The 25,538-nt window shown below is 39.7% G+C and overlaps 1 protein-coding gene across 1 annotated transcript in view; it reads right to left on the bottom strand.

Annotated features, from left to right (window-relative positions):
• The window catches only part of SPINK5 (serine peptidase inhibitor Kazal type 5), a 77,259-nt gene that overhangs the window by 38,364 nt on the left and 13,357 nt on the right, over nucleotides 1-25,538 (bottom strand). Inside the window, exons 5-17 of the mRNA XM_075542704.1 lie at nucleotides 24,687-24,814; nucleotides 23,444-23,507; nucleotides 22,389-22,516; nucleotides 19,443-19,509; nucleotides 15,954-16,081; nucleotides 13,376-13,463; nucleotides 11,475-11,602; nucleotides 9,667-9,748; nucleotides 7,387-7,514; nucleotides 6,363-6,441; nucleotides 5,899-6,026; nucleotides 1,564-1,612; nucleotides 953-1,080 (exon numbers count right to left, since the gene is read on the bottom strand). Of these exons, the coding sequence (XP_075398819.1) occupies nucleotides 953-1,080; nucleotides 1,564-1,612; nucleotides 5,899-6,026; nucleotides 6,363-6,441; nucleotides 7,387-7,514; nucleotides 9,667-9,748; nucleotides 11,475-11,602; nucleotides 13,376-13,463; nucleotides 15,954-16,081; nucleotides 19,443-19,509; nucleotides 22,389-22,516; nucleotides 23,444-23,507; nucleotides 24,687-24,814 (1,325 nt within the window). The remainder of the gene's footprint in view (nucleotides 1-952; nucleotides 1,081-1,563; nucleotides 1,613-5,898; nucleotides 6,027-6,362; nucleotides 6,442-7,386; nucleotides 7,515-9,666; nucleotides 9,749-11,474; nucleotides 11,603-13,375; nucleotides 13,464-15,953; nucleotides 16,082-19,442; nucleotides 19,510-22,388; nucleotides 22,517-23,443; nucleotides 23,508-24,686; nucleotides 24,815-25,538) is intronic.

Below are 25,538 nucleotides of genomic sequence, written 5' to 3'. Positions count from 1 at the left end.
ATATGATTTTTTGAATTGCTAAGACTTTAAGCACTAGTAGTAAAGTAACTTGTGCATTTGGCTGCTAATTGCAAGTTCAGCAATTCAAATTCACCAGTCACTTCCTGGGAGAAACTTGAATCCTGTTGTGTAGTAATTCACAGCCTTGGCAATAGAAGAAGAAAGCTCTATACTGCCCTCTAGGGTCACGAGGCGTCATAACCATCTTGAGGCAGTGGTTTGATTGGCGAGTGTGTTTACTGCAGAGCAGCTGGGAGGGCCCAAAAGGCCATCTTTCAGGTGGCAGCACAGCCATGGCATCCAGAGGGCTTTCTCTCGGGACGTCTCTATGTACTGGCACACGCGGTCTGAGCATACTCATAGAGCAACAAATGTCGGAGATGGAAAACAGACCAAGCAGAATATTTAATCAAACACTAAGCGGTGACCTTCTTGATGAGTTAATTAGCTGACAGAAGGATAATTAAATAGAGAATAGCATTTTTTTATCATTCTATAGGGGCTCATATAACTCTTATCACAATCTATACATGCACCCATTGGGTCGAGCACATTTGTGCATTTGTTGCCATCATTGTTTTCAAAACATTTTCTTTCTACTTGAGTCCTTGGTGTCAGCTCCTCATTTCCCCCCTACTTCCACCCCTCTCCCTCCCTCCCTCCCTCCCTCCCTCCCTCCCTCTCTCCCCCATTAAGTCTTGATAATTTATAATGTATTGATTTCTCATGTCTTACACTGACCGATGTCTCCCTTCACTCACTTTTCTGTTGTCCATGCCCCTGGGAGGGAGTTATATGTGATATTAACATTCTATGTGATTCAATATCACCTAGGTTTTTTCAAACAACTTTTAAGTTGTACTACAAATATCCATGATATACATTTTAGACCTTTCTGAGAAATCTGAGTCTCAGGAATAATAAAGATATTTCGAGGGAGAAAGACACTCACAATATGCTTGCACACAGGGCACACTTGTTTCCATGCATTTTGCCATCGGGGCCACGGATGGGATCATTCTCCCTGGTGCATATGAGCATTCCATTTCTCACTTGATCCCGAAATTCACTGCAAATATCCTAGGGAATAGGAAAATACGTGCTCAGGATGAGTTTCCATATTCCCAGCTTCTTTCCCTCTAATTAGGTAAAACGTAAGCATGGAGAGTAAGTAGTAAGAAGAAAAATACACAGAAAGGATTACCCATACCAGTTGCCTTTTGCATTTTAAGAATGTAAACAGAACAAGATGGAATGAAAACAAATATTGTTCATGGAGACACTGACACATTTCTGGCATTACATTGATATAGTCCGGGCACTGAGGGTGCTGACTTTGAACCAAGAGAGTAACAGTGGGGGGAGGAACTAGAAGATGGTGTCAGGACCATTTAGAAAGCCCAAGCGATTTGGCAATACAGAAAATTCTAATCAAGAACAATTTTTCAGATGAAATGCTTTCTTCACTTCAGGTGTGAAAAGTTGGCAGGAAAAGCTATGTTTGGAATGCTTTTTCGAGGATACTGTGTCTAGGAGGAGCATCAGTATCTGTGTGAAAATTACCTTTGAAACTTCTCTTTTAGGCTTTACTCTCGCTCTTTCTTGCTGTTGACTGTAAGAATAGAGAAAAGGAGGGAAAAGAACTGAGTCATAATGGAGTAGAATCTTCATACTGACAGGTGCACTACTCATCTTTTTAACCATTGTCAGGAAATCTCAAAGCTCACCCATGTTGTTGTGGTTGTTTGTTGTCAAGTCTGTTCTAACTCACAGCAAATTATATATATATATATATATATATATATATACACACTCACAGACACATACACACACACACACACACACATACACACACCCAGGGGCTGCGCCACCCTCACAAGTGCGCCCACGTTTGAGCCCACAGCTGCAAGGACTGAGTCCATCCGTATTGTTGAGGATTTTTTTGTTTTTCTTTGCTCTTCTACTTTACAAAGCAAGACCCCCTTCTCCAGGCACTGGTCTCTCCTGATCACATGTCCCAAGTGCATGAGACCAAGTCTCATCATCCTTGCCTCTGAGGGGCATTCTGCCTGTGTTTCTTCCAAGACAGATTTGGTTTTTTATTTGGCAGTCCCTGGAACTTTTAATATTCTTCAGAAGCACCATAATTCAAATGCATCAATTCTTCTTTGGCCTTCCTTATTTATTGACCAACTTTCACATGCAGATTAAAAGTATCATGGCTTGAGTCAAGTGCATCTTAGTCTTCAAAGTAGCACCCTTGCTTTTCAAAATTTAAAGATTCACCAAGTGCAATGCATCTGTTGATTTCTTCACTACTTGTATTGTGAATCCAAGCAAGATGAAATACTTGATAGCTTCAATCTTTGATTCATTTATAATGAAGGTATCTATTGGTCCAGTTCTAAATACTCGTATTTTGTTACCTTTACATTGAGTTCTAATACATACTGAAGCCTGTAATCTTTGACCGTTGACAGCAAGTGCTTCAAGTCTTCCTCACTTTCAGCAAACAAGGTTGTGTTTTTTGCATATCTCAGGTTGTTAATAAGACTTCCCCCAATCCTAATGCTGAAGTCAAACACATATGAGAGTATACAATCCTGATGCGTGTCTTTTCTTATTTTAAGCCATGCAGTGTTCCTTTGTTCTCACACAAGTGCCTCTTGCACCGCGTACAGGTTCTTCATGAACACAAGGAAGCGTTCTGAAATTCACTTTCTTCTCATGTCTAGCGATAGTTTGTTATGTCCATGCTGTCTAATGCCATACCGCAGTCAATAAAACACAAGTAAACATCTTTCTGGCATTCTCTGTTTTCAACCAAGATATGTCGGATAGTAGCAATGATATGCCTGGTCCTATGTCCTCTTCTGAATCCAGCCTGAACCTCTGGTCAATGTGCTGCTGCAACTGCTGGATGATTTTCAGCAATGTTTTGCTTGCATGTAATATTAATGATTATTCTATAAATTTGCACATTCTTCGAGGTCACCTTTCTTTGGAATGAGTACAAATATAGATCTCTTCCATCGGCTATCCAGGTAGCTGTCTTCCAAATGGCTTGTCTTAGAGGAGTGAGTGCTGAAACATTTCAACTGGTCTTATATTAATTCTTGGAGCCTTGTTTTTAGATACTGCCTTCAGGGCAGCTAGGACTTCTTCCTTCAGTACCATGGGCTCTTTGATCATCTGCTATCTCTTGAAATGGCTAAATGTGTACTCGTTTTTGTTATAGCGACCCATCTCCACAAATTATGAGGCAACTAAACATTCTTTTTATGAATAATTATTCTATTTCATTGAAGAAACTTATTGAAGCAGCTTCAAAAATTGTGAGTTTTTCTTTATTTTTTTAAAATAGGAAAGCTGATTTAAGCTTTACCACAAATTTCACTTTACTGAAAATTCTAAGGAGCATTTTCTTTCCATCCTGAGAATTATGAGAGGATGAGTGCTTCTCACCACTAGGTGGCAGAATTGCTTTTTTTGACCGAACGTGTCCCTTAGAAGTAAGACAGTAAAAGCCAGCCTTCTCTAAAGGAGGGAATGATATCAGAGTTTCAAGAGTGAAATTCTGGTTTGCGGAAGCCTGTGGATGACAGTTAGGAGCCCTGGTGGCATCGTGGTTAAACACTGGGCTTCAATCTCCATAGTGAGAAGCTTAAAACTCCCCGCAGCTCCAAGGGAGAAAGACAGGCTTTCTGCTCCCATAAACAGTTACCGTCTCCGAAGCCCACCGTGGGCTGTTGTCAGTCTGCATTGACTCGACGGCAGTTATTTTGGTTATGGATGGCAGTGGAAGGCCAAAATATGTTCACAAGATGTACATGTGGAATAAGCCTCAGGTGAGTCCCCTCTGACCATAACTGTAGGATGGGAATATTGGAAAGATGCTTATAGTAGATTAAAATGATAAATCTGAGTGGTTAAACCTTGTTCATTTGATATCCCTTTTGATACACTTTGAGGTTGTTCTTGTTTTTAATATTTTCTGGGGTGTGTGTGTGTGTGTGTGTGTGTGTGTGTATGAAGTCAGGGCTGATCTGTGTTGTGTTTTGTTGTTGTTGTTAGCATTTTTGACCTTCAGGTATGTATGCTTTCTGATATATGAAGCCCAGGTCGGGTGAATCTAGGACTATAACTAGAACAGGTTTTCTCGGGGAGCACGGCAGAGAAAGTGTTGCAGAAATGGGGAGCTGAAATCAAGGAGTACAGCAGGAAGAAAATATTTTGAAAATGATGTGGTAGTGATTATACAACACTGCTTGATATGACTGAACTATTGAATGGTATGATGTCTGTATTATGTCCTAATAAAAATGTTTGACTACTACTAATAATAATAATCATTAAAAAAAGAGCCAGCCTTTAAGCACAGGCAGGAAGAACTATCAGAAGTTCATGAAAAATCCTGAAAAATGATTGTGCCCTGCCTGTACCATTTCCTTCATCTATATTGCAGATATCCTGTTCTGACATGTCTATCGTTTTCTGGTCCTTAGCTTTTTTCATCTGTAACTTGTGATAACATAAAGTCTACTTTATATGGCTGTTGTGACGTTTCAAAGAGCTAAGACTGAAGCTCTTAACAAATACTGGAGAATTAAAAATACTTGATTAACATTTGGGTTGTAATGATAATATAGAGTCATTGTCTTCATTTCCGTGAAATAGATTTTTGATGCTTCAAAAGATCAAAGTTATACCACAACGTGCATTAGATTCCTGTCCAGGAAGACTGAATAGTTGAAACCCTTTAGTGTAGTCAGGTCACATAGAAAATAAGTCAGGATTGCTCATGCGTCAAAGACCAAAAGAGATCAGAGACGTCAGAGCTGCATATTTGAGACACATGTAGCTATTCTAAAACCATCCTTGAACCTCTCCTGGAACAAAATCATCATTCCCGAAGCAACCTCACCCAATTCTATTACAAAACTTATCTTCATTGTAATCCCAAATCTTTCTTCCTACCCTCTCCTCCATTTTCATTCTATTGCTTGATGTCTCTGAGATGAGTAAGAAGAAATATAATGAACTGAAAAAAGTCCCATAATCTTTGCCAAGAACTATTCTGATGTTTTTACTTGACATCTGCGATGATTTTCAATTGCTTCACATGCATGCAAAAGTGTGTCAATGAAGATGGAGGACCAAAGAAGAACAGTTGACTTTGAATTATGATGTTGGCAAAGAATATTAAATGGTCCTCGCATGGACTTCCAGAAAAATGAATACGCATGCTGGGAGAGGATAGGCAGGGTGTTCCAGAGATTCAAGGAGAGTGAGATTTCACGTTGAGTGAGATTTCTCTGCACGTTGTCCAGAGACCAGTTTGTAGAGAAAGACACCAAGCTTGGTAAAGTAGAAGGTCAGAGAAAATAAGGAAGACCTTCAAGAAAATGGCCTGGCACAGCACCTGCAACGATGACTTCAACTAGCAAAGACTGTGAGGATGGTGCCAGGCCAGGCAGGTCTCTGTTCTGTGGTACACAGGGCGGCTGTGCCAGAACGGATTCAATGGCACCTAACAACAATTCGCAATAGCTCACAATTCAGCTGTTAATCCGGCAGAGTCTGAAAACATTTTGTCTGATTATCCTGAAGTATTTTCTTCTCTGGTTAAAAGACTGAGTGTCTTTAATGTCCTAGAATGATTATTTTGATGGTTTTTTGTTTTGTTTATCAGCAGATAGTGTCTGAAAACTCTCCATTTTTGACTGTGGGTTGTTTTCCATTTGTTTGTTGTTGTTGCTGTTAGTTTTGTTCTTTTTGTTTATTTTTAATTTCTTTAAATGTTATTATACATCTGAAATTGAATGCTGTACATCAAAACTTCTTTAAGTAATCCCTTCTCCTGCTTCCTCAGAAGCACTGTGGCTGAGCTCTACTTACAAGAGGGCCTCGCACATGGAACAAGTGTTTCCATGCATTTTCCCATCTGGGCCTTGGATGGGATCGTTCTCTCTAGTGCACAGCAGCTGTCCATTCTTCATGAATTTGCGATACTCGGCGCACAACTCCTGGGAAACAGAGGGAGGAAATTGGAGGAGTTGAATAGATTGCAAAAAGGAGTTGCAGAGCTTGAGGGTTCCCCCACCCCCTCTTAGGTGGAAGCCAATCATTGACTTATTTTAGAATGATTCTTCATTTTAGAGGTACTCGCATTTTTGAGTACCTGATAAAAGCTATGGACCTTCAACCTCAAAATAGTCGCCCATGAACTTGGTAACACCCATGTGAACACACACATACTGGAAAGGTTTACTATTGCTCCTGAGAGTTATTCAGTTAGCTACATACCATCCACGGAACTCCAGACACATGTGTCAATGATTTGTTCAATGACATACACTCACCTCAAACGAAGCCGTATTTTCAGACTGTCTTTTATGTCTCAGTTCAGCTTCTTTCTTTTTCTTTTCCTCTTCTGCTTGGCTAAAAGAGGGTTATTTAAAATGGGGTGAGTCAGAATCAGAATTTCCAGATTATCAGTGATCTCAAATATTATTTAATAATAATGTTTAATATTGAGTAAAATCATACTTCGTGCTGAGTCATGTGCACATATTATTAAATCCTTACAATTTCTTGTAGCTGAAATTTTGGTGATAGCTCCACTTTAAAGATAAGAAAACTAATCTAAAAAGGATACATAACTTGCTCAAAGCTAAGTAGCTATTAAGTACAAACTAAGCATTTAAAGTCTAATTCAGATGATTTGTTTTTTTAACTTCCAGTGTTGCTACAGTAACTCTGCTGGCCATCAATTCTGTGTTTTCCTGTAGAATTCTCGAGTCCTACTACCTTGACAGAAGCCCTAGTGGTGGAGTGAGGTATACAATGGGCTGCTAACTCCAAGGTCGGCCGTTTGAAACCACCAGCCACTCGAAGAGGCTGTCTATCCTGTCAAGAGTTGCAGTATCAGAAACTCACAGGGGTCAGTTCTCTCTTGACTTACATGGTCACTATGAGTCAGAATCGATTCATGGCACTGAGTTCAATTTGGGGTTATCATCTTGACAAATATGGTAGTTCATTTGTTCTCAAAAAGTCTCAAACCATGCAAATGTCTTCTTGGCATTTTCATAACTTTAACTCATTGGACACATGAATCCATGGAAATTGTCTAGAATGATCCTTTGCATATATTTAAAAATGAAGACTGCTTTGATATCTAATGACTGAGCTTCCTTCACCTAAGTATGCTCAACCCTTAACACGCTTCAAGGGACGCGAGTCACTGTTTCTCTCATTCTGACCTTCCTCTAGATGGTTTCAGTGTATTAGCCTTCTACTACAGCGGTCACCTCAGAACGGAACACAGCAATAAAATCGAAAAGGCCAGACCCGGCCCGGGTCCTCAGCTGGAGCACAACTCACAAGAAGGCCGCACACATGGCACAGGTATTTCCGTGCATTTTCCCATCGGGGCCCCGGATGGGGTCGTGTTCTCGAGTGCAAGGGAGTCTTCCATTCCTCATAAAGTTGCGGAATTCACTGCACACTTCCTGACAAGACAGAGGGAGGAAGTTGGAAAGAGATTTCATTTTTATTTAAATTAGAATTTTGAAGTAACCGTATTGGATAAAGCAAAGACTACAGTCTTCAGGATGGATTATAACTTGCTATAAAACAAAAATCCTTGACACTGGGCTAATAAGTAATATTATAATGAATAAAGAAAAGTGTGAAGTTGACAAGGATCTCATTTTACTTGGAAACACAGTCCATGCCCATGGAAACAGTAATAAAGAAATGCTGTCCATTCCATGGGCAAATCTGTTGCAAAATATTTATTTAATATGTTCAAAACCAAAAATGCCACTTTAAGTCTAAAGTTTGACTGACCTATGTGTGAATTCAAGAGATGGACCACAGTAAGTAGGATCAAAGAAGGGCTGACTTTAAAGGTTAGTGTTTGGAGACATTATTAGATACACCATGTACTTCCAGAACTTGGAAGAAGTCAGCTAAAACTCTTCATAGAAGAAGAACCAAGACCTTGTCCCATGTGCTTTGGATGTTATTAGGAGGGACCAGTCCCTAGGAAAGGACTTCATCTTGGCCAAATAAGGGGTCAGTGATAAAGGAAGACCTTCAATAAAATATATTGATGGTCACTGCTACAACAGCAGTATATTAACAAAACGTATGCTATGTCTCGTGAGCCTAAGATTTCGTTGTGCTTCTCCCACACACAGACTTTAACAAACAAAACTTAACATTCACTACAAGATAAGAGTACTTAAAGCAAACTAAGATGCCCCAATACAATAGAACGTAGACTAGTAAATTCTGCAATAATCTAAACAAAATAGGATCAATGCAAAATACAGGCAAGTAGGAACTCGTGATTTAAAGATTAAGGGCACAATTTTGTATTGTGGCAACCACAGGAAATAACAGGAGTAAGAATTATTTGAGTAGGATTTTTCGGGGTTAGAATGTGTTTGGAAATAAGCGTAAAAATGAATTAGGTTGAGTCACAGAGGTAAGAAGCATATCAAAACATGAAATTTTAGATGGACACAAAGAGAGAAACAAGGAGCGAGAGGGATACGGAGACTGACATTCATCCAGTGGTTGATGATAATATGTGGGATCCTACGGGGAAAAATACAACTGTTCAACAGAGTCTCCAAGGCTGTGAATCTTTATTGAAGCAGCTTTGCCCCATGGAGCAGCTGGTGAATTCAAACTGCTGTCCCTCTGGTTGGCAGCCCAATGTTTTAAACCATTGTACCAACAGGGCTCCTTCCTTATCTGAACTAGTAGGTGTTGATGATTGATATCAGACTATAAATATTAACATTTGTAATTAAATAATTAAGAGGGAAAAAATCATGTTTTTTGGAGGGCTCAAAATATTTTTCCCTAATTCATATGTAAAATGGCAAAAAGGTTTGTAGATTGAAAACATACACGTCGACTTTCTCTGGAAAGTGGTTACCAAAACATAATGGTCTCTAATTGCAAATGACAGTATTTATGATGTCCTTTTCTATTGAAAAAGCATCACAAATCGGTTTGAGGTGGCCTGGCTATTGATGACATGCCATTGTGAACCTTGGATATTACGGATACTGGTATTCTCACCGGATCTGTCTGGGAATTGGATACTCTGTGCAGGTGGTTTTGTTTCAGAGAAGTCAAAAGCCTGGGTCTACTCTCAGGCCTCTGAGAATGCCAAGGAGATAAGGCACTTCTGAAAGGCTAAGAACTTCTTGGATTCTTTCCTTGGCTAGTATGTCATAGGATGGAGGATTGACAAGCTTTTCCCTTTCCAGATAGTGATACAATTTATATTCCCATCATGTTTTACAGTTTGCAAAGTGCATCATAATTAATCTCTTAGTTCTTTCCAATTGTCCTAGAATACAATGGACAAGAGTTATTAGTTCAATTCAATAGGATATAAGAATGAGAATAATTGGATAATTAGCTCAAGAGAATAGTCTGTAAAAGATGGAACTGGAACTAGAATTTATTTTTCTAATTCCCAATGAGTGTTCTTTTTCATATCATGTTAGTTCTAAAGTAAAACAGCTCAACATCATCCTTAGATTAAAGTGTTACAATTTTTCTGGAGATTTTTCTGGGCAATGTTTCAGGGGTTCAAATTTCAGTGTCTAATAGATTTAATTGGCTGGGTTTACCCACTTCATATGATGGTGCCTTTTCATCGTGTCTTTTATTTCTTGATTCTGCTCCAGCTTTTTTCCTTTCTTCAGCTTCTGCTTGGCTGCAGGAGAGACAAAACAAGAGAGGCCCTTTAGAACTGAATAAGCACACTGTAACTTTGCCTTCCCGGCTTAGGAGGAACAACATTGAGCCTTCAACATGGCACCATCAGCGAGAAGTAATAAACCACCTCATGATGGTTTCCACATATTCATCTTACATAAAGCAGCCAGTCATTGCTCTTTTATCTAACAGGCCAAGTGTGCAGGGAAACTGAAAAAGACCAATCATAACCATGCATTGATCATTCAAATGAACACTATTTTGCTGTGTGAAATAACTTTGAACTGTATACACAGTTAACTATAGGCTTTCCAAGCATTTCTAATTGTGAAACAAAACAATAAGCCATGGATTGTAACTGCAATCCACTTATGAGAATGCCAAGTAAACGGTTCTTCCAAATTCTGAGATAAATTGCCAGTTCTAACTTACTGAAAAATGTCACATCATATTAATTCTTTCTGTAATTGATTTGCAATTTCTGCATGTTTTATGGGAACTGTCTACTAACCAATGTTTGTGCTATGTGCTAACTCTTTCTCTCTGTCGATCTATCTATTTATGTATCATCTTCAACATCATCTATCATTATCTGAGATTCCTATAACTTCTAAAACTGGTTCAGAAGTGGCTTTAAGTAACCTGAAAGCATCCGATTTGGGCCTAAATGCATGTTTGCTCCAGTGCTAAGTATGTCCCAGTCCCAAAAGAAGGAGTTCCAGAAATAAATGTATGGACTAAATAACTGTTGGTACATCATCCAATACTTCAATCACTGTGCACTGTTTAATTTCTTCAACTCTTCCTTATTTTGAACCAGCTTCCTCATCTGTGAAACAAGTTGGCTTGAATAGATTATCTTTTTTTAAAAATCACTTTATTGGGGGCTCGTACAACTCTTATCCCAATCCATACATCCATCCATTGTGTCAAGCACATTTGTACTTATGTTGTCATCATCATTTTCAAAGCATTTTTTTCTACTTGAGCCCTTGGTGGCAACTCCTCATTTTTCCCCTCCTTCTCTCCCTCCCTCCCCCCTCCCTCATGAACCTTGATAATTTATAAATTATTATTTTTTCATGTCTTGCACTGTCAAATGTCTCTCTTTTCCTCCTTGTCTGTTGTCCATCCCTCTGAGAGGGGTTTATAGATAGGGCATTGTGATCGATTCCCCTTTTCTCCCCCCACCTTCCCTTTCTCTTCCTGGTGTGGCTACTCCCAATATTGGTCCCCAGGAGTTTATCTGTCCTGTATTCTCTATGTTTCCAGCTCTTATCTGTACCTATGTAAATGCTCTGATCTAGCTAGATTTGTAAGGTAGGATTAGGGTAATGATAGTGGGAGGGAAGAAGCATTAAAGAACCAGAGGAGATCTGCATGTTTCATCATTGCTGTACTGCACCCTGACTGGCCCATCTTCTCCCCACTACCCTTCTGTAAGGGGATGTCCAATTGCTTACAGATTGGCTTTGGGCCTCCACTCTGCACTCCTCCCTCATTCACATTATGATTTTTTGCTCTGGGTCTTTGATATCTGACACCTGATCCCATCGACACCTCATGATCTCACAGGCTCATGTGCTTCTTCCATGGGGGTTTTTTTGCTTCTCAGCTAGATGACCGCTTGTTTATCTTTAAGCCTTTAAGACCCCAGATGCTATATCTTAAAGGGCCCTTTCCCCTTACAGTTCCAGAGTCCTGTGTCTCTCTGTCATACTCACTAGAAGGCTTGGCAGAGAGAGCACAAGTTGCCATGCATCTTCCCATCTGGACCACGAATAGGGTCATTTTCTCTGGTACAGAAAAGCGTGCCATGCGTTGCACGATCTTGATATTCACTGCAGAGTTTCTAAGTAATGAAAAAGTAAGGCCATTTAGATATAGTTCTTAACTCTCTACTTATAACTTTAAAGTGATTTTAATAAATAAATTGGAAAAGAAGAATTAAATTATTTTTAACAGAACTTAAGACCATACCAAAATTGCACAATTTATCTCCTTATCATATTGGCCCATTTATGTATTCAACAAATGAATTAAATTAAGGAGCTAAAAATATGATTTGGCTCCTTTATCAATCAAATAGAGAGGCCAAGTATGCGAAATATGAACTGTTAAGGGATGTGCCACAAGTCAGCAGTAAGCATGTTTACTCCAGAGGGAAGTTTGCTCCATAGAAGATTCAAAGAAGAAGTATGCTGCCGTTGTATCTTTGAAGGTGTGTACACCCAATGTGGCAAAAGGGTTCTCTAAGAGAAATTATGCATAGACAGAGACGTGTGAAAGTACATGTTATTTTGAGATTTTTCCAATGGATCAAGGAGTAGAGGTAGCAACAGAATCAATGGAGCAAAGAGAGGACTGTTTCAAAAGGTCAAAAGGAAGATCTTAAAGGTTGGTCAGATCGAATCTACTAAAGGCTTCTTTGATCATTTAGATTCTGCTCGGGGCATTGACACATGTCAGCTGCTCACAGCAGAGAAGAGCATAAGGAAATGCTCATCTGAGAGCGATTGCCCGCCAGCTGTGTCAAAGAATGGAGTGAGCGGAAGCTAAGATGAAACAAACTAGTCATGCTGTTATATAGAATAAATAAACAATTCGGGTTTTTAATTGAAAAATAAAATAAGCAACTGAGAACCATTTGAGAGATCAAAGTAAAAGGATTAAGACCGAGGGCGAAAAAATGTAAAAAAAAAAAATAAGGTCTAGGCAATAAGGCAAAATTATATGAACACACAAGACTTAAAGTGGATTACTTTCTGAAACTCTGAATTCCTCATCCAGGGAGGCTGAGTAACTCTCCAGATCAAAACAAAACAATGTTAAAGAAAGCTTGCATTAAGTAAAATGGTCCAAATAATCAAACCTTTAATTTTATTATATGATGGGGCATAAAAACATTTGCTACTTTATAAAGTCAACTCGGAACTCCAAACAAAACTTATTGACACGGAGTCGAATTTAACATATGCCAAACCTATAGGACAGGGTAGAGCAGCCCCCACGGCTTTCTGGAACTGGAACTCTTTATGGTAGTAGAAAGCCTCATCTTTCTCCCGCATAATGGTTGGTGGTTTTGAACTGATGACCTTGTGCTTAGCCAACAAAGGAGTAAGAGGGAGGATGACTTGAGTCTTATAGGTGGTGACCAAAAGGTAAGAGACAACATAGGGTGCTAATGAAGCAAAACAGCTATTAATTGTCTGAGTTAAGATAGTAGCAATTGGGGGACAGAGGGCGAGGGGTGGAAAATAAGTAGTAAAGATGAGTTCTGAAAGATTGCAGCATGGTTTAAAGGCAATATATTAAAATATTGATATTGCTTAAAATTAAAACCACCAAAATAATTACTATAAAGTCAATGATTGGTACCCAGCACACATTGAATTCAGATAATGTTTTGAGATAGCACCTTCTTGTAGGAGGATGGGTCCCCTAATGTACAATTTGATTAACTCCCTACAAGGAGAGGTAATAAAACAATAAGTATAAAACAGACCCCAGAAAGTCCACTGATACTGGAAAACACGTCGTCAATACTGAGAATGTATGTGAGAGCTAGCTGTACACACAAAAACAAAATGCACTCAAAAATCCTCACAATGGCTCTGGTCCTCACCTCAATTTCTCTTTTGACTTTATTTTTTTCGTCAGCCCTTCTTAGGTTCTCATCTGCTGCCTTTTTTTCTTCTGAAAATCGTCGTTGGCTGGCGAGGGAAAAAATTAAAATATGAGCTGTGATAGTTAAGGTGTATTGTGCCAACCTGGCCCATGAACACATGTGAGATTAATTGAAGGGCAGAGAAATAAATGGATTGCTGAGCCTCGCCTGTCTGGTCTCTTGCTCTGTGATGGTCAGACCAGTGTGGAACTGCCTTAGCTAGTTCTCTCCCTCAGCTGGCAAGATTCACTTCCTGTGAGACATCCCTGAGGAGAAGCCACATGGACCTAACCTGGTGCAGCTCTGGGTGCTGGAGCAGCCTTGTGGAGGGCACTGCCAGCGCTGAGATGCTTACACATTCACTGACTTGGCTTTCCTCATCGGCTTTCCTCCGGGCATCATTGTGAGATTGAGGAGGATTTTGTAGATCGGCGTTGGACATATGGGCTAATGTCGGACTTACAGTCTTGAACTGGACTGGGTTGGGATGCTTTCTTAATGTTTCTGTGGAATTGTTTATCTAGTCTACCTAGACTAATACATGAGCAGAGAAGGGGTGCTTCGAACTGTCATGTTATAAAGAGCCATTTGGGATCAGGGAAAAACACCTGATTTTTTTTTTACTCTAGTAACATTGTCAAATCACCTTCAACATCCATCCACGTAATTTTATTCAATTAAACGCTTTAAAATTTCCTCAGAGATAATCCTTGGTTTTTATACTATTGGCATACCATTTTCTTCTACTTTAATGTTTTTTTTTCATTTTGACTTTCTATATTTCTTCTCGCCCAGTCCCCAAATTGGCACTACAACTCCCACTGTATTTTTATCCCTAAATGTTTTTCTCATAAAATAAATTTCATTTTGTCTCACACTATGTTTATATCTGTGTCTCTTATTTTTGTTCTTACAATCTTGGAAACCCACAGGGCCCATTCCATCCTGTTCTATAGTGCTATTATGAGTTTGATGTCAGTGAATTTTGTTTTTGGTTTATCTATGATATGAACTTTAAGTTTTCAGAATGTTTCCTACATTCATTTATTTACTCATTTTGTCAACATTTAGTTATTGTCTATTTTCTGCCAACTATTAGCCTAGGTCCTAGACATGTAGTGGTACACAATACCAACCCATACCCTGTCCTTTGGATCTGATAGTCTGCTAAAGTCAATCAACAGTCATGAAAATAAGTATATAATAGCAAACTATGGTAATTTTCATTAAAGAAATTAAGTGATAAGGATGGAATGTACCATGTTTTTACACATATAACAGGTTTTCTACATTTGTTAACCTCTCTTTCACCAAAGGACACATTTTTGAAGTTTAACATGCTCTTTTCGTAATATCAAAATTTTAAAATAATCTGCAAGAGGGAGAGAGTTGTTGGCAAACAAGTGTGGAAGCCTTACAAGTTTGCATAAAAGTACTGTGGCCTGGGAGTTTCAGCAGATCTTGTCCAAGGAAGAAATCCTCTGCAAAAACCTCTATAAAGTATTAAAAAGCAGTCCTGCCACCTAGAGTCGGGGGCACCTGCCCAAGCCATGGCATCGTCAATCCCTTTTCTGCAGGTGAAAAGCTGGGCAGTGGACAAAGTAGACCGAAGAAGGACTGCTATGTTTGCATGGTGGTCCTGGTGAAGAACACTGATTACCAGAAGGATGGCCAATTCTATCTTGGAAGAAGTGTAGCCAGAGTGGTCACGAGACGGGAGAGACTTCATCTTCTGTACTTTTAACATGTTACCTGGACGTGTCTGTTTCTGGGGAGGGAGATTCTACTTGGTAGAGACTCCGTGAAAAAGAGGAAGACTCTTAACAGGAAGGATTGACATAGTGGCTGAGACAATGAACTCAAACACAACAATGATTGAGAAGAAGGCACAAGGCCGGAGAGTGGTTTGTTCTGTAGTCCACAGGGTCCCTATGAGTCAGAACCAAGCCAACGGCACTTGACAACCTCCAATGAAGGACGATTTAAGATCCAATCTACAAGGGGAAGAAACACTAGCTACCAACACTAAGGCTTGGAAGCGGGGGGTGCAAGTGCATGGTAATATTGACCCTTCTCTGGGAGAACACTGTTGGATGTCCCTGGTAAAAAGATAAGAGCTATCCAATTAGTGTATGAACATGAATTTCTTGAGCGAGTGCCATCAACTCTGTCAAAATGAGATCCCTACTGACTGAAGAATATGAAAAACAATTCATCTCCTGTATTGTGACTAGCTCACTGAGAGACTTGCAGACCACTTGATAATGCTAGGGGCAGTGTTTTGTAAGCAGTATTCCAATTGCAACATGAAGCGTTTGTACTCAGAGACAGACACACAATCGTGTGGAAAAACATGCACATCAGCACCTATTGATCAGACAGTATTATGATTCGGCGGAGGGGGCATCAAACTGTTCAAATGGCTCTCAACAAACAAAGCCTCCCCAAGCATCCATTTTACTCATGATTCCAAGCAATGTCTATTTCTACAAGGTAGGTCACTGGGAAGAAACAGGACCTATGACTCTATACTCACAAAAATTCAGCACACAGGGCACATTTGTTGCCATGCATCCTGCCATCGGGGCCGCGCACTGGGTCACTCTCGCGTGTACAATACAGTCTTCCACTCCTCACTTGGTTCTCATATTCCTTGCAAAAATTCTGTAAAAAGATAAATATTTTTAGTATTTTCTCCTTCTTAATCCCGAAATGTTAGATGGTAATTTTATAGTGAGAAGGGAGCTAGAAGGTGCTGGCATAAATATTCTCAACATATTACTGAGAATTATTAAGAAGTAGTCATTGTATTAATCATTACAATATTACTTGGTACTTGTTATGTGACACTCTTATTGAGATATGAGATTCCAGGGAAGAATAAGGCGAGGTTTTCAAAAACTAGATAACTCTTGTTGACTTCAGCTACATGAAAAAATAAGTAAAAGCTTCTTCAAGGGGCTCCCTCAAACAAGAAAATGCAGTGACCAGTGTAAAATGAACACCTGTTGACTATGGGCAGAAGATGGAATCAATGAGATAAACTGTTCAAAAGCTACTAAATATGATCAAGTCAAAACAATCCAACCTAGATTGCAAAAGAAAAGGATGAAGGCTGTATCCAACTACATTATACTAATTTGTGTGTGTTTTCCTTTCTTGGATTTCCTGTGGCTCTATGGGCCATTCTCTCTTATGTACTCAGAAATAGATACACAGAATTTCTGGCATTTCTCATATGGTAGGTGAAAACATGAAAAAGAATGAATCTAATAATCTTATAGTCCCCACTCAAGAAAGATCATTAAGCTTAATATGTATTTAGAAAATCTGCAAAGATTGCGACTTCCATTAGGAAAAATCCAAAGGAGGCTTGCTTCCAACATTTATGTTTTTTTAGTTTAGGACTTCATGTTCTTTCTGTGTTTTGAAATGTCTAATTAGGGAACAAGAGCTAACCTAAAAGTACACCAACTACTACTCTAAGTATGGAGAGCCCGGTGCCAATAAGAATACTCTGTGGCAGAGCAATTATATAATTCTACCTCCATTTCAGCTAAGAAGACATGAATGTCAAGAACGGGACCTGGGAGTCGAGAGGCCTGGGCAGTAGGGTGTGGTTCTTGATCGGTGAAGACTGCAGCAAAGCCCACCCAGTCTCACCACAGACCCAATGAGCTCATTGGAACAGATGCTCTTTAGAGCCTTTTCTATGGAGCCCTGGTGGGGTGGTGGTTCAGCATTGGGCTGTGATCCTCATGCTTGGCAGTTCAAAAGCAGTAACAGCTCCACGGGAGAAAGACTGGGCTTTCTAATCCCACAAACAGATATAGGGTCTCAGAGACCGACAGGGGTCACTGTGAGGCAGCATTGACTGGATGACAGTGCTTTGAGAACCTTTTCTGGATCTAGAAGTCTCTAATTTTTTTAATCCTTTTTCATACTCATATTCATTAGTGCTTTAAAAGAGACTCCTACGTACTTCTTAGCAAGAAGATAATTTGTTTTGGGAGGAACAAAGGGTGTGCTTCAAACTTCCTGGTTATAACAATCTAGGGATACAGAGGCAGAAGTCACGCACAGGATACCCATAGTACAGTAATAAAATTAATGCTCAATGATTCTCCTACAGAAACAATGATAATTTCAGTTTATAAACTGTGATTCATCTGAGGAGAGTCTGAGGAAACACTTCTGTGAGCAACCCACTGACAGGTTAATTATGGGGCAGATATTGAGGCATCACTATGAAGTTATGCTATTCAACATGCTGTCGTGAGTCGTCACCAAGTTAATTTGCACTCACGAGGAGCCCACGTGACATAGGAGAAGTGTCCGGTAGGGTTTTCTTGGCTGTAGTCTTCACAAAGCAGAACACCAGGTCTTTCTCTTGTGGGACCACTGAGTGGGTCCAAATGGCCAGTCTTTCAGTTAACAGGTGTTTAGGGAGTGTTGCTAGGACCCCATCCTATTTACCATAACCAGGTCTAGTGACCCCACCAGCACGCTCACCCCAGTCCCTGAAGGAAGAAGAAGACCTGATGAAATACAAAGGAAATTTCCTTTCTGTGATTGTAAAGTAATAATATGCTGACTACCCCTGGCTGAGACCTGTTAGTGCTGTGGGCTAAACATTGGGCTGCTAACCTCAAAGTTGGCAGTTCAAAGCCATCAGCTGCTCTGTGGTAGAAAGAAGAGGCTGTCTGCTCCCATAAAGATGCACAGTCTCAGAAACCCTACCCTGAATCACTAAGAGTTGGAATCGACTCGATGGTACTGAGTGCTTTGCTTCAAACCAAAGATGAAGGCTGAAATTGAACAACCATCACAAAAGAATTTTCTTTCCAATCTTTGGTGAATATTCAACAAATTGTAGACAGTTTGAATACTTTATTTTTCTTATTTCAAACTCTGAACACATTCTGTAGGGTGGAAACTTTGCTTCATTGAATGGCATCATGGGGTAGGAGGTCAACTCGACTGTGAAAAACTGGGCCTTATTGTTCTCTCAGGATAATGTATGCTCGACCATCCAAATAATACAAGCCCGCATCACAGTCCGGCAGGGAGGGAGCGTCCAGATCATTCATCAACCTCTTTATTTTGCTGATAAGAAAACAAAGCTCCAAGCGAGAGGATGACACAACCGTTTCACCTACTGGGCACAGGCCAGATCTGAAGCTTGTCACGCTCACGCGTTCTGACACCTAAGCCGGAGCTGTGCCGGTGAGCCAGGTAGTTGTCGCTCACATTGAAAGTAGGATTGACTAACCTTGATCATTTAAGAAATTCTGGGTATATTATTTATAATGCTTCATCAATTAATAAAAGGGAAAATATAGAAATATTGAAAACATGAAATCATCGACTTATTAAGAGTGTTCTTAAAGCCATGATCTCATGATGTGTTTGAGATTCTCATTAAGCAGAAATAAGCTGTTTATAAATTCATATATCACTCAACTAGAAAGGAAAATATATAACTAGAAAGGAAAAATGATGCGCTGCAATGTATACCGATGGGATTTTACATGAAATTTAACAATGAATAAAGTGTTTAGACAAGTCTGGAATTATCTTTAAATTATCACCTATAATTTATACGATATTGAATTTTTTAAATTATCAGACAAAATCAATTTATGGTAAGTCAGAGGGTGTGTGAATAGAAATTAAGCAGAATTTAGTTCACAGAAACATTCTCACTTACATCTTCTATTTCATGTTTTCCCTAAATTATTTGGCCTACCCCATCCTTTTCAGGAAAAACAAAATTACTCAGAGAGTAAAAGGGGATGGGGGGATAACATATTTTACCTGTGTGTTTTGAACCTTTGGTAGGGAGCGATGTTTTAAATCTGAATTTAATGAGTAATAAGAATAGTCCATTTGAGGAATTTTGAAATTTAAAAATAAGGACATAATAATAAAGGACAGTGTTAATATTGCATTATTTCATAGGTCCAATCATTATTATGTTCATCAATGGCCATGAAAAAACACATTGCGTTGGTGAGGCGCTTACCTTTTCAGCGTTTCGTCGAATTCTGAATTTAGCTTCTCGCGTGGCATTTTCTTGAGCTTCTTGTAAACTGTGAAGGAAAGTCCGCATTTGGTCAGTCGCGTGCTCCGCATTCGATCCTGGGTTAAGTGCATATTCTTTCTGTTGTAACTTGTTGACACTGATCTACTTACAAGACTAGCATTTCCCTGCTTTGAATGTCTAAGACAGAGAAATTGCCAAAGATAAGGAAGGGTGTCAAGCTGACTCATGGACAGTCAATTAGAAGCTTTGTCTGTTAAAGTAACGATGGGCGGAACGCGTAGACTGACAAACAGAGATTGGCAGGAAAATTCCCTTCAACAGGCAGACCAAAGGTTTCAAAGCAATGCTTTGAGGAGGGTGAAACTGAACATTGGAGGCTAGCTACAGCCTTATGTGAGGCTTGTAATACCATCTAAATATTTTTTGCCGTCTTAATCAAGGCTACATGTGAATCCAACTTTCACACCCTTTTTTTGGCGGGGGGGGGGGATTTTTGTCATGTGCTTTTATTGACCCCAACAGTTTATTGGCAGAGAATCCACAAAGCGTGCAACCCAGTGGCTCAATCGCATCAGGAGGAGCTGCACAATCATCACCACAATCAGTTTTAGAGCATTTTCTTCATATTTATACTCATTGTTATTAGCTCCCCATTTCCTCCCAACACCCACTTCCATACTGACAAAGAACCATGAAACCAGCTAATATCTCTATAGTAGTACCTCCCCTGCATTTCACATACAGAAAACAACAATTTAAAAGCTAACGATAACAATGTTAAACAGATTTAAAGCCTCAATCGAAAAGAAAGCAGAAAATATCTCGCTGTCATTGAGTCAATGCTGCCTCACAATGAACCCCTGTGGGCTTCCAAGCCTGTACTGTCTAAAGGAGTAGAAAACTCTGTCTTTCTCCCCCTGACCTCTTGGTGGTTTTGAACTGCTGATCATTAGGATCACAGTCCAATGCATAAGCACTATACCACCAGGGACCCTTAAATGGATCATAGGGGAGATCTATGAATAGGGTGCTAAATTTTAGCCTAACATCATCTACAACAATTTACTTTCCAATGCCTTTTGTGTAATCTTATTTCAGTCTCACCCTGGGATAGAAGTTACTTCTTCAGTTTGACAGAGAAAGAACTAAGGGTTAAGAAGTAAAGGATTTCCTTGGTCAGGGAGTTCAAGAACTGAAACAGGAAACCACAGGATCAGGGCATGTTTAAGCATTGAAAGCACATGCCTCCTGGTAAGACAGAGACCAGGCTAATTTCCTGTCTGGAAACCAGTTATAATCATTGTTTTGTGAACATGAAAGAACTTGCCTTTGAATTCAACAATAATTAATGGTAGTTTACATTTTTGAGAGTTCACAAATGTGCAAGATTTACTAATCTGTTAAATCTTTCTCTAGCCTGCTTTTAAAGATTCTGCGATTTAAGTAAAAGAAAATGTTTACTGGTATGCTGGCCTGAGGACTTCAGAGGTTAAAACTTTTTAAAGGTCAAAATATTAAGGTCACGGAATCTTATTTAGAGAGCCCTGGTGGCTTAGAGGGTTAAGCACAGAGCTGTGAGCTGAAAGGCTGACCCATTGAATCCACCAGCCCCCCCCCCTCCCCCCGTGGAAGAAAAATGAATAGGTCTGTGCCCAGAAAGGTTTAAAGCCTCAGAAACTCTATGGGCCAGTTCTATTCTGTCCTGTAGGGTCACTGTCAGAGGATGCATTTTGAGGGCTCTTATTCACAACTGGGTCTTTATAGTGCCCAGCACAGTGTTAGGCACTCAGGGAAAGAGTGGTAAGTGAGAGATTAGCCCAGAAGCACTAGTCTGTCTTTTGTACTAATAATGAATTCTGCCTTGTGGCATTATTGTAGACAATGTTTATTCTGCAGGAATCTCTACAGAGGCCCAAATTAAGCCATGCATGTCAAATGACTGACTGTCATTATTCCATAGGAAAGTGCTTTCTAAAATTTAGATTTCTATACCATGCAAATGCCGTGCATTTTCATATCATTATTAGATAATTTTGTGTTCTAATTAGAATCATTTAAGAATCCCAAATTTAATTTAACTACCATAAGCAATGTCAGGCCCCTGAATGGAATACTCACTTATACTCAATTCCTTTCCCAAAAGTTGGCCATTCAAACCCTTTAGTGTCAGCGCAGAAGAAAGAAGTGTAACCTAAAAATTTCAATCATGAAAATCCTACAGAGCAGTTCTATTCTGACCACATGAGGTTGCTATGCATTAGAATCGACTCACCAGTGGTTTTCGTTGTTAAGCTTTAGTTCATCAACCTTAGCCACTCCTTTCTAGAAGCTTTGGTAGATAACACAAGGAAAAAGAAATCACTCTGAGAAGAAAATCTTCTACGCAATATGAAGGCACGGATGCTCAGGAAAGTTAGACATTGAATAAGGAAGACTGCAAAAGAGTTGATGCATCTGACTAATCATGCTGCCAAAGAATATTAAATGTCCTCGCATTGCCAAAAGAATAAACATATCTGTCTGAGAAAGTACAGCCAGGATGCTCCTTAGAAGCGAGGATGGTGGTACTTCCTCTCGCATACTTTGGACATGTTGTCAGGAGAGACCGGTCCCTGGGACAGGGCATCGTGCTTGGTAAAGTAGAGGGGCAGTGAAAAGAGGAAGGCTCTCAACAAGACGCGCTGGAACAATGACTGCCGCAATCGGCTCGAACAGAACAGTCGTGAGCATGGTGTAGGACGGGGCAGCGTTTCAGCCTGGTGTGTGCACAGGGTACTTAGGAGACAGAATTGACTTGATGGCACCTGCCAACAACAGGCTTTCATGTGTCGTGAAACTGTCTTTCTCTCTCCGCAGACTGGTCCTCAGGGCACGGACCCGGGGCATCGTCATCAGGTTCACGGGTTCGGGCACGAGGCTACTTACAACAACTCAGCGCACATCGCGCATTTATTGCCATGCGTCCTTCCATCGGGACCGAGAACAGGATCATTCTCCCGTGTGCATCCAAGTCTTCCATTTTTAACATACGGTCGAAAAGCACTGCACACATCCTGAGGGGCAGAGAAAAGAGGTGGGCACATCCCATCGTTACTGTCATGCTCACAACTCGGTTTTTTAAGAACTGAGCACCTTTCTGCCTGATGAGCTTCAGGTCCTAGAATAGCGCCATCCGTGTGGTAGGGACTCAGCAACTTTTGTCTAACGCTTGTTAGTATGACATTCCTTCGCTCACTGACATTCTATTATGTAGGGTCATAATAGACCCTTCATAATATGTAGGGGCTATTATAGGGTCAGTACAGTTCTTGCCTTCAACCTGCTCACAATCTACTAGGCAACGAGATATTAAAAGTAGTTTGGGCTATGTGTTCTGATGGTGGTAACAGCAAACATGATACGAACATATAGAAACCTGACTTAGGGAAAGCACCTGGTTGGGAAAAATGAAGTCTGGCGTGTAAGGATCACTCATTTCCCACTTTCATAGGCTCGTATAATTTTAGCAGAGAAAGAAGATCCACAATTAAATATCCTGTTTGGATGTATTACCATTAATCAGGGAACTTCCCAAGAGCCTGTGACAGTGGCGGTGCTGCAGCTTCATTTCAGGTTCATTGATGGGAATTTAATAAAGAGTACTTTGAAAGTGAAATAAAAACTTAGCTGGAGCTGAATTATTTTCTACTACAGATGCTGTTTTGGTTTGATTCTCCCTGTCTTTTTATTGTTGTTGTTTTGAATAGAAAGTAGGAAGAAAGCAGAAAGGCTTAAAATTTGAGTTTCCTGCCCAAGTCCTAGGAGCTTCTTCACAGAAACAAGGTAGTCTCCCACTGCAGGGCCAGCAATGAGTTGGCAACAATCAACCCCACAGGCCCCAACAATAATTACTTTCTCCCCAGCAGCCCGCCCACCAGGAAGGGTGAGTGCTTCTGTTTCTCTTTGAGGTGAACCCCCTAATTGGCCCCCAAGCTCCTCACCTGCTCAGGGTTAGTATTCGTACACTCCCCTTCACTCTGGACACTGACTTGGGATCTGGTCTTCCTGGAAGGAACATCAGCAGACACAGCAGTTTAATACCACAGCACTGCCCACCATTCACACCTAATTTCTCTTCATGTGAATGAATCTCCTTTGTTCCTGAAAACAACTAACAAAGAAACTCCAAGGGGAGTTTGAAGCTCATTGGCCAATAAAAAGAATTACATCAGAATTTAGAGGAGATAAACTTTCTCCTGGTCTACAGATTTAGATAATTTGGGGATTACACGCAGCAAAATAAAATATAAACTGTGACCATAGCTGTGTTATAATGTAAAGTAAATTAAATAAAACTTTTACATCCTTCATAAGTCTATTTTTGCTTTTCTTACTCATGACTCTTGTTGAGAGTTTGGGGTAGACTTTGATCCTGTTTCCGAAAATGCGGTCATGTGAGGGGCAAATGAGATTCAAATCAGTTATAATTTGGTGAAGTTTTTTTTTATTACAAAGATAGATAAAATTTTCAGAAAAGTCGAAGAGTGAGCATGTATCATATTCTTTTCTATACTTCTCATCCAGTGTTACAAAAACTTAAGAGCAGACGATTCAGATTGAGGCCACAGTGTAAAACCTGCAGAGCAGGTATGCTATGTTGTTGGCATTGAGGGTGGAGAAAGACCAGAATGAGGGCAAAATATAGGACAGTAAGGTACTTTAGTTACTTGGCAAAGGTTACATACATTGGAAGAAACTCAAGATTAAAAGTGCAAATTGCCTATTCTAATATAATAAATTACTGTGTACTTAATAAATATCAATTGATGATGAAACCATTCTCTGTGTAAAACCATATGGCGATTGACTTATAAATGATAGATAGACAAAGACAGACAACTTGGAAGATGTGTATGCCTGTGTGTTTGTATATATTCCTATCTTTTCCTAATGGTATCTATCTGATAAATTACATAAAATAGTGTTTTATGGAATATAATGTATCATCTTATATGTCCCGATACACATGAAGGGGCTTCAAAGTTTGCAGAGCAAATACATCATCTTTCAATTTCCTCTAAAAACTTTTAAAATCATATATACATATAATATATAATATTTTAAAATTCTATACATGTATAATAAATAATCTTGGTCATTATCTTCAAGATTATTGGCAAGGAAAATGTGGCATTACACAGGGGATATGCTTTCTGCAAAAAGTCTGCTTTAGAGAATACTCACGCAATCTCAGCGCACAAGGTGCATCTATTGCTGTATGTTTTTCCGTCAGTGCCACAAACAGCTGCATTGTCAAAGGTACAGATTAAGTCCCCATCTCTCTCGCCTCTCTTGAATTCATCGCAGTTCAGCTACAAGAGATGGAATCAAGAAAGGTCAAAATATAAGAGATCAAATGCTCCTCAAATATGGAAAGGGATTTGAAGACTGACAATATAACTGAAAGAGAAAAACATTTGAAGGAGAAAACCATGGATAAAAACATCACCCCCCAAAAGAAGATAGACACCCTCTCCTCACTGAATGACTAGCTCATTATTTGACTCTTCATAGTTACGGCAAAGGTTTTCAAAAATCTATCTGACTATTTTACACATCAATGAGGAAAAATCCATGTGAAATCTGACAGTAAGGAACATTGGGTAATTTGGGTTGTAATGGTTAATGATCTATGGCAACGTGGCTGGGCCACAATTGTAGGAGGCTTGCCAATTCTGTGATGGTGTAGTTTGGAAGTTATGCAAAGATGCCCTCACCTTCTATTTTGTGCTCTGATGTGGTCATTTTTTGCATAATTCAGATTTTTGCATAATAACCTGTTCTCTTAAACCTAACCAGGTCCATAAGTAAGAAGAGGGTGTAACTAGTTTCAGAAGAAAGGATCGGTACATTTCAGTCACCTGCTGCCTGTAAGCCAAGTCACTCCTCTGAAACTTAGATGTCTGTCAAACTCTGAGGAAATGATTGCTGTGCACTATGATTCATAATAAAGTAGTATAGGCTAGCCCAGGAGTTAAGAGGCAGACTTTAGATTCATAATTCCAACTCTGACTTTTATTTCCTGTATGATTAGGG

This window comes from Tenrec ecaudatus, chromosome 2 (assembly GCF_050624435.1).
Source record: "Tenrec ecaudatus isolate mTenEca1 chromosome 2, mTenEca1.hap1, whole genome shotgun sequence".
Lineage (NCBI taxonomy): Eukaryota > Metazoa > Chordata > Mammalia > Afrosoricida > Tenrecidae > Tenrec > Tenrec ecaudatus.
This window is presented reverse-complemented; position numbering and strand designations above follow the sequence as displayed.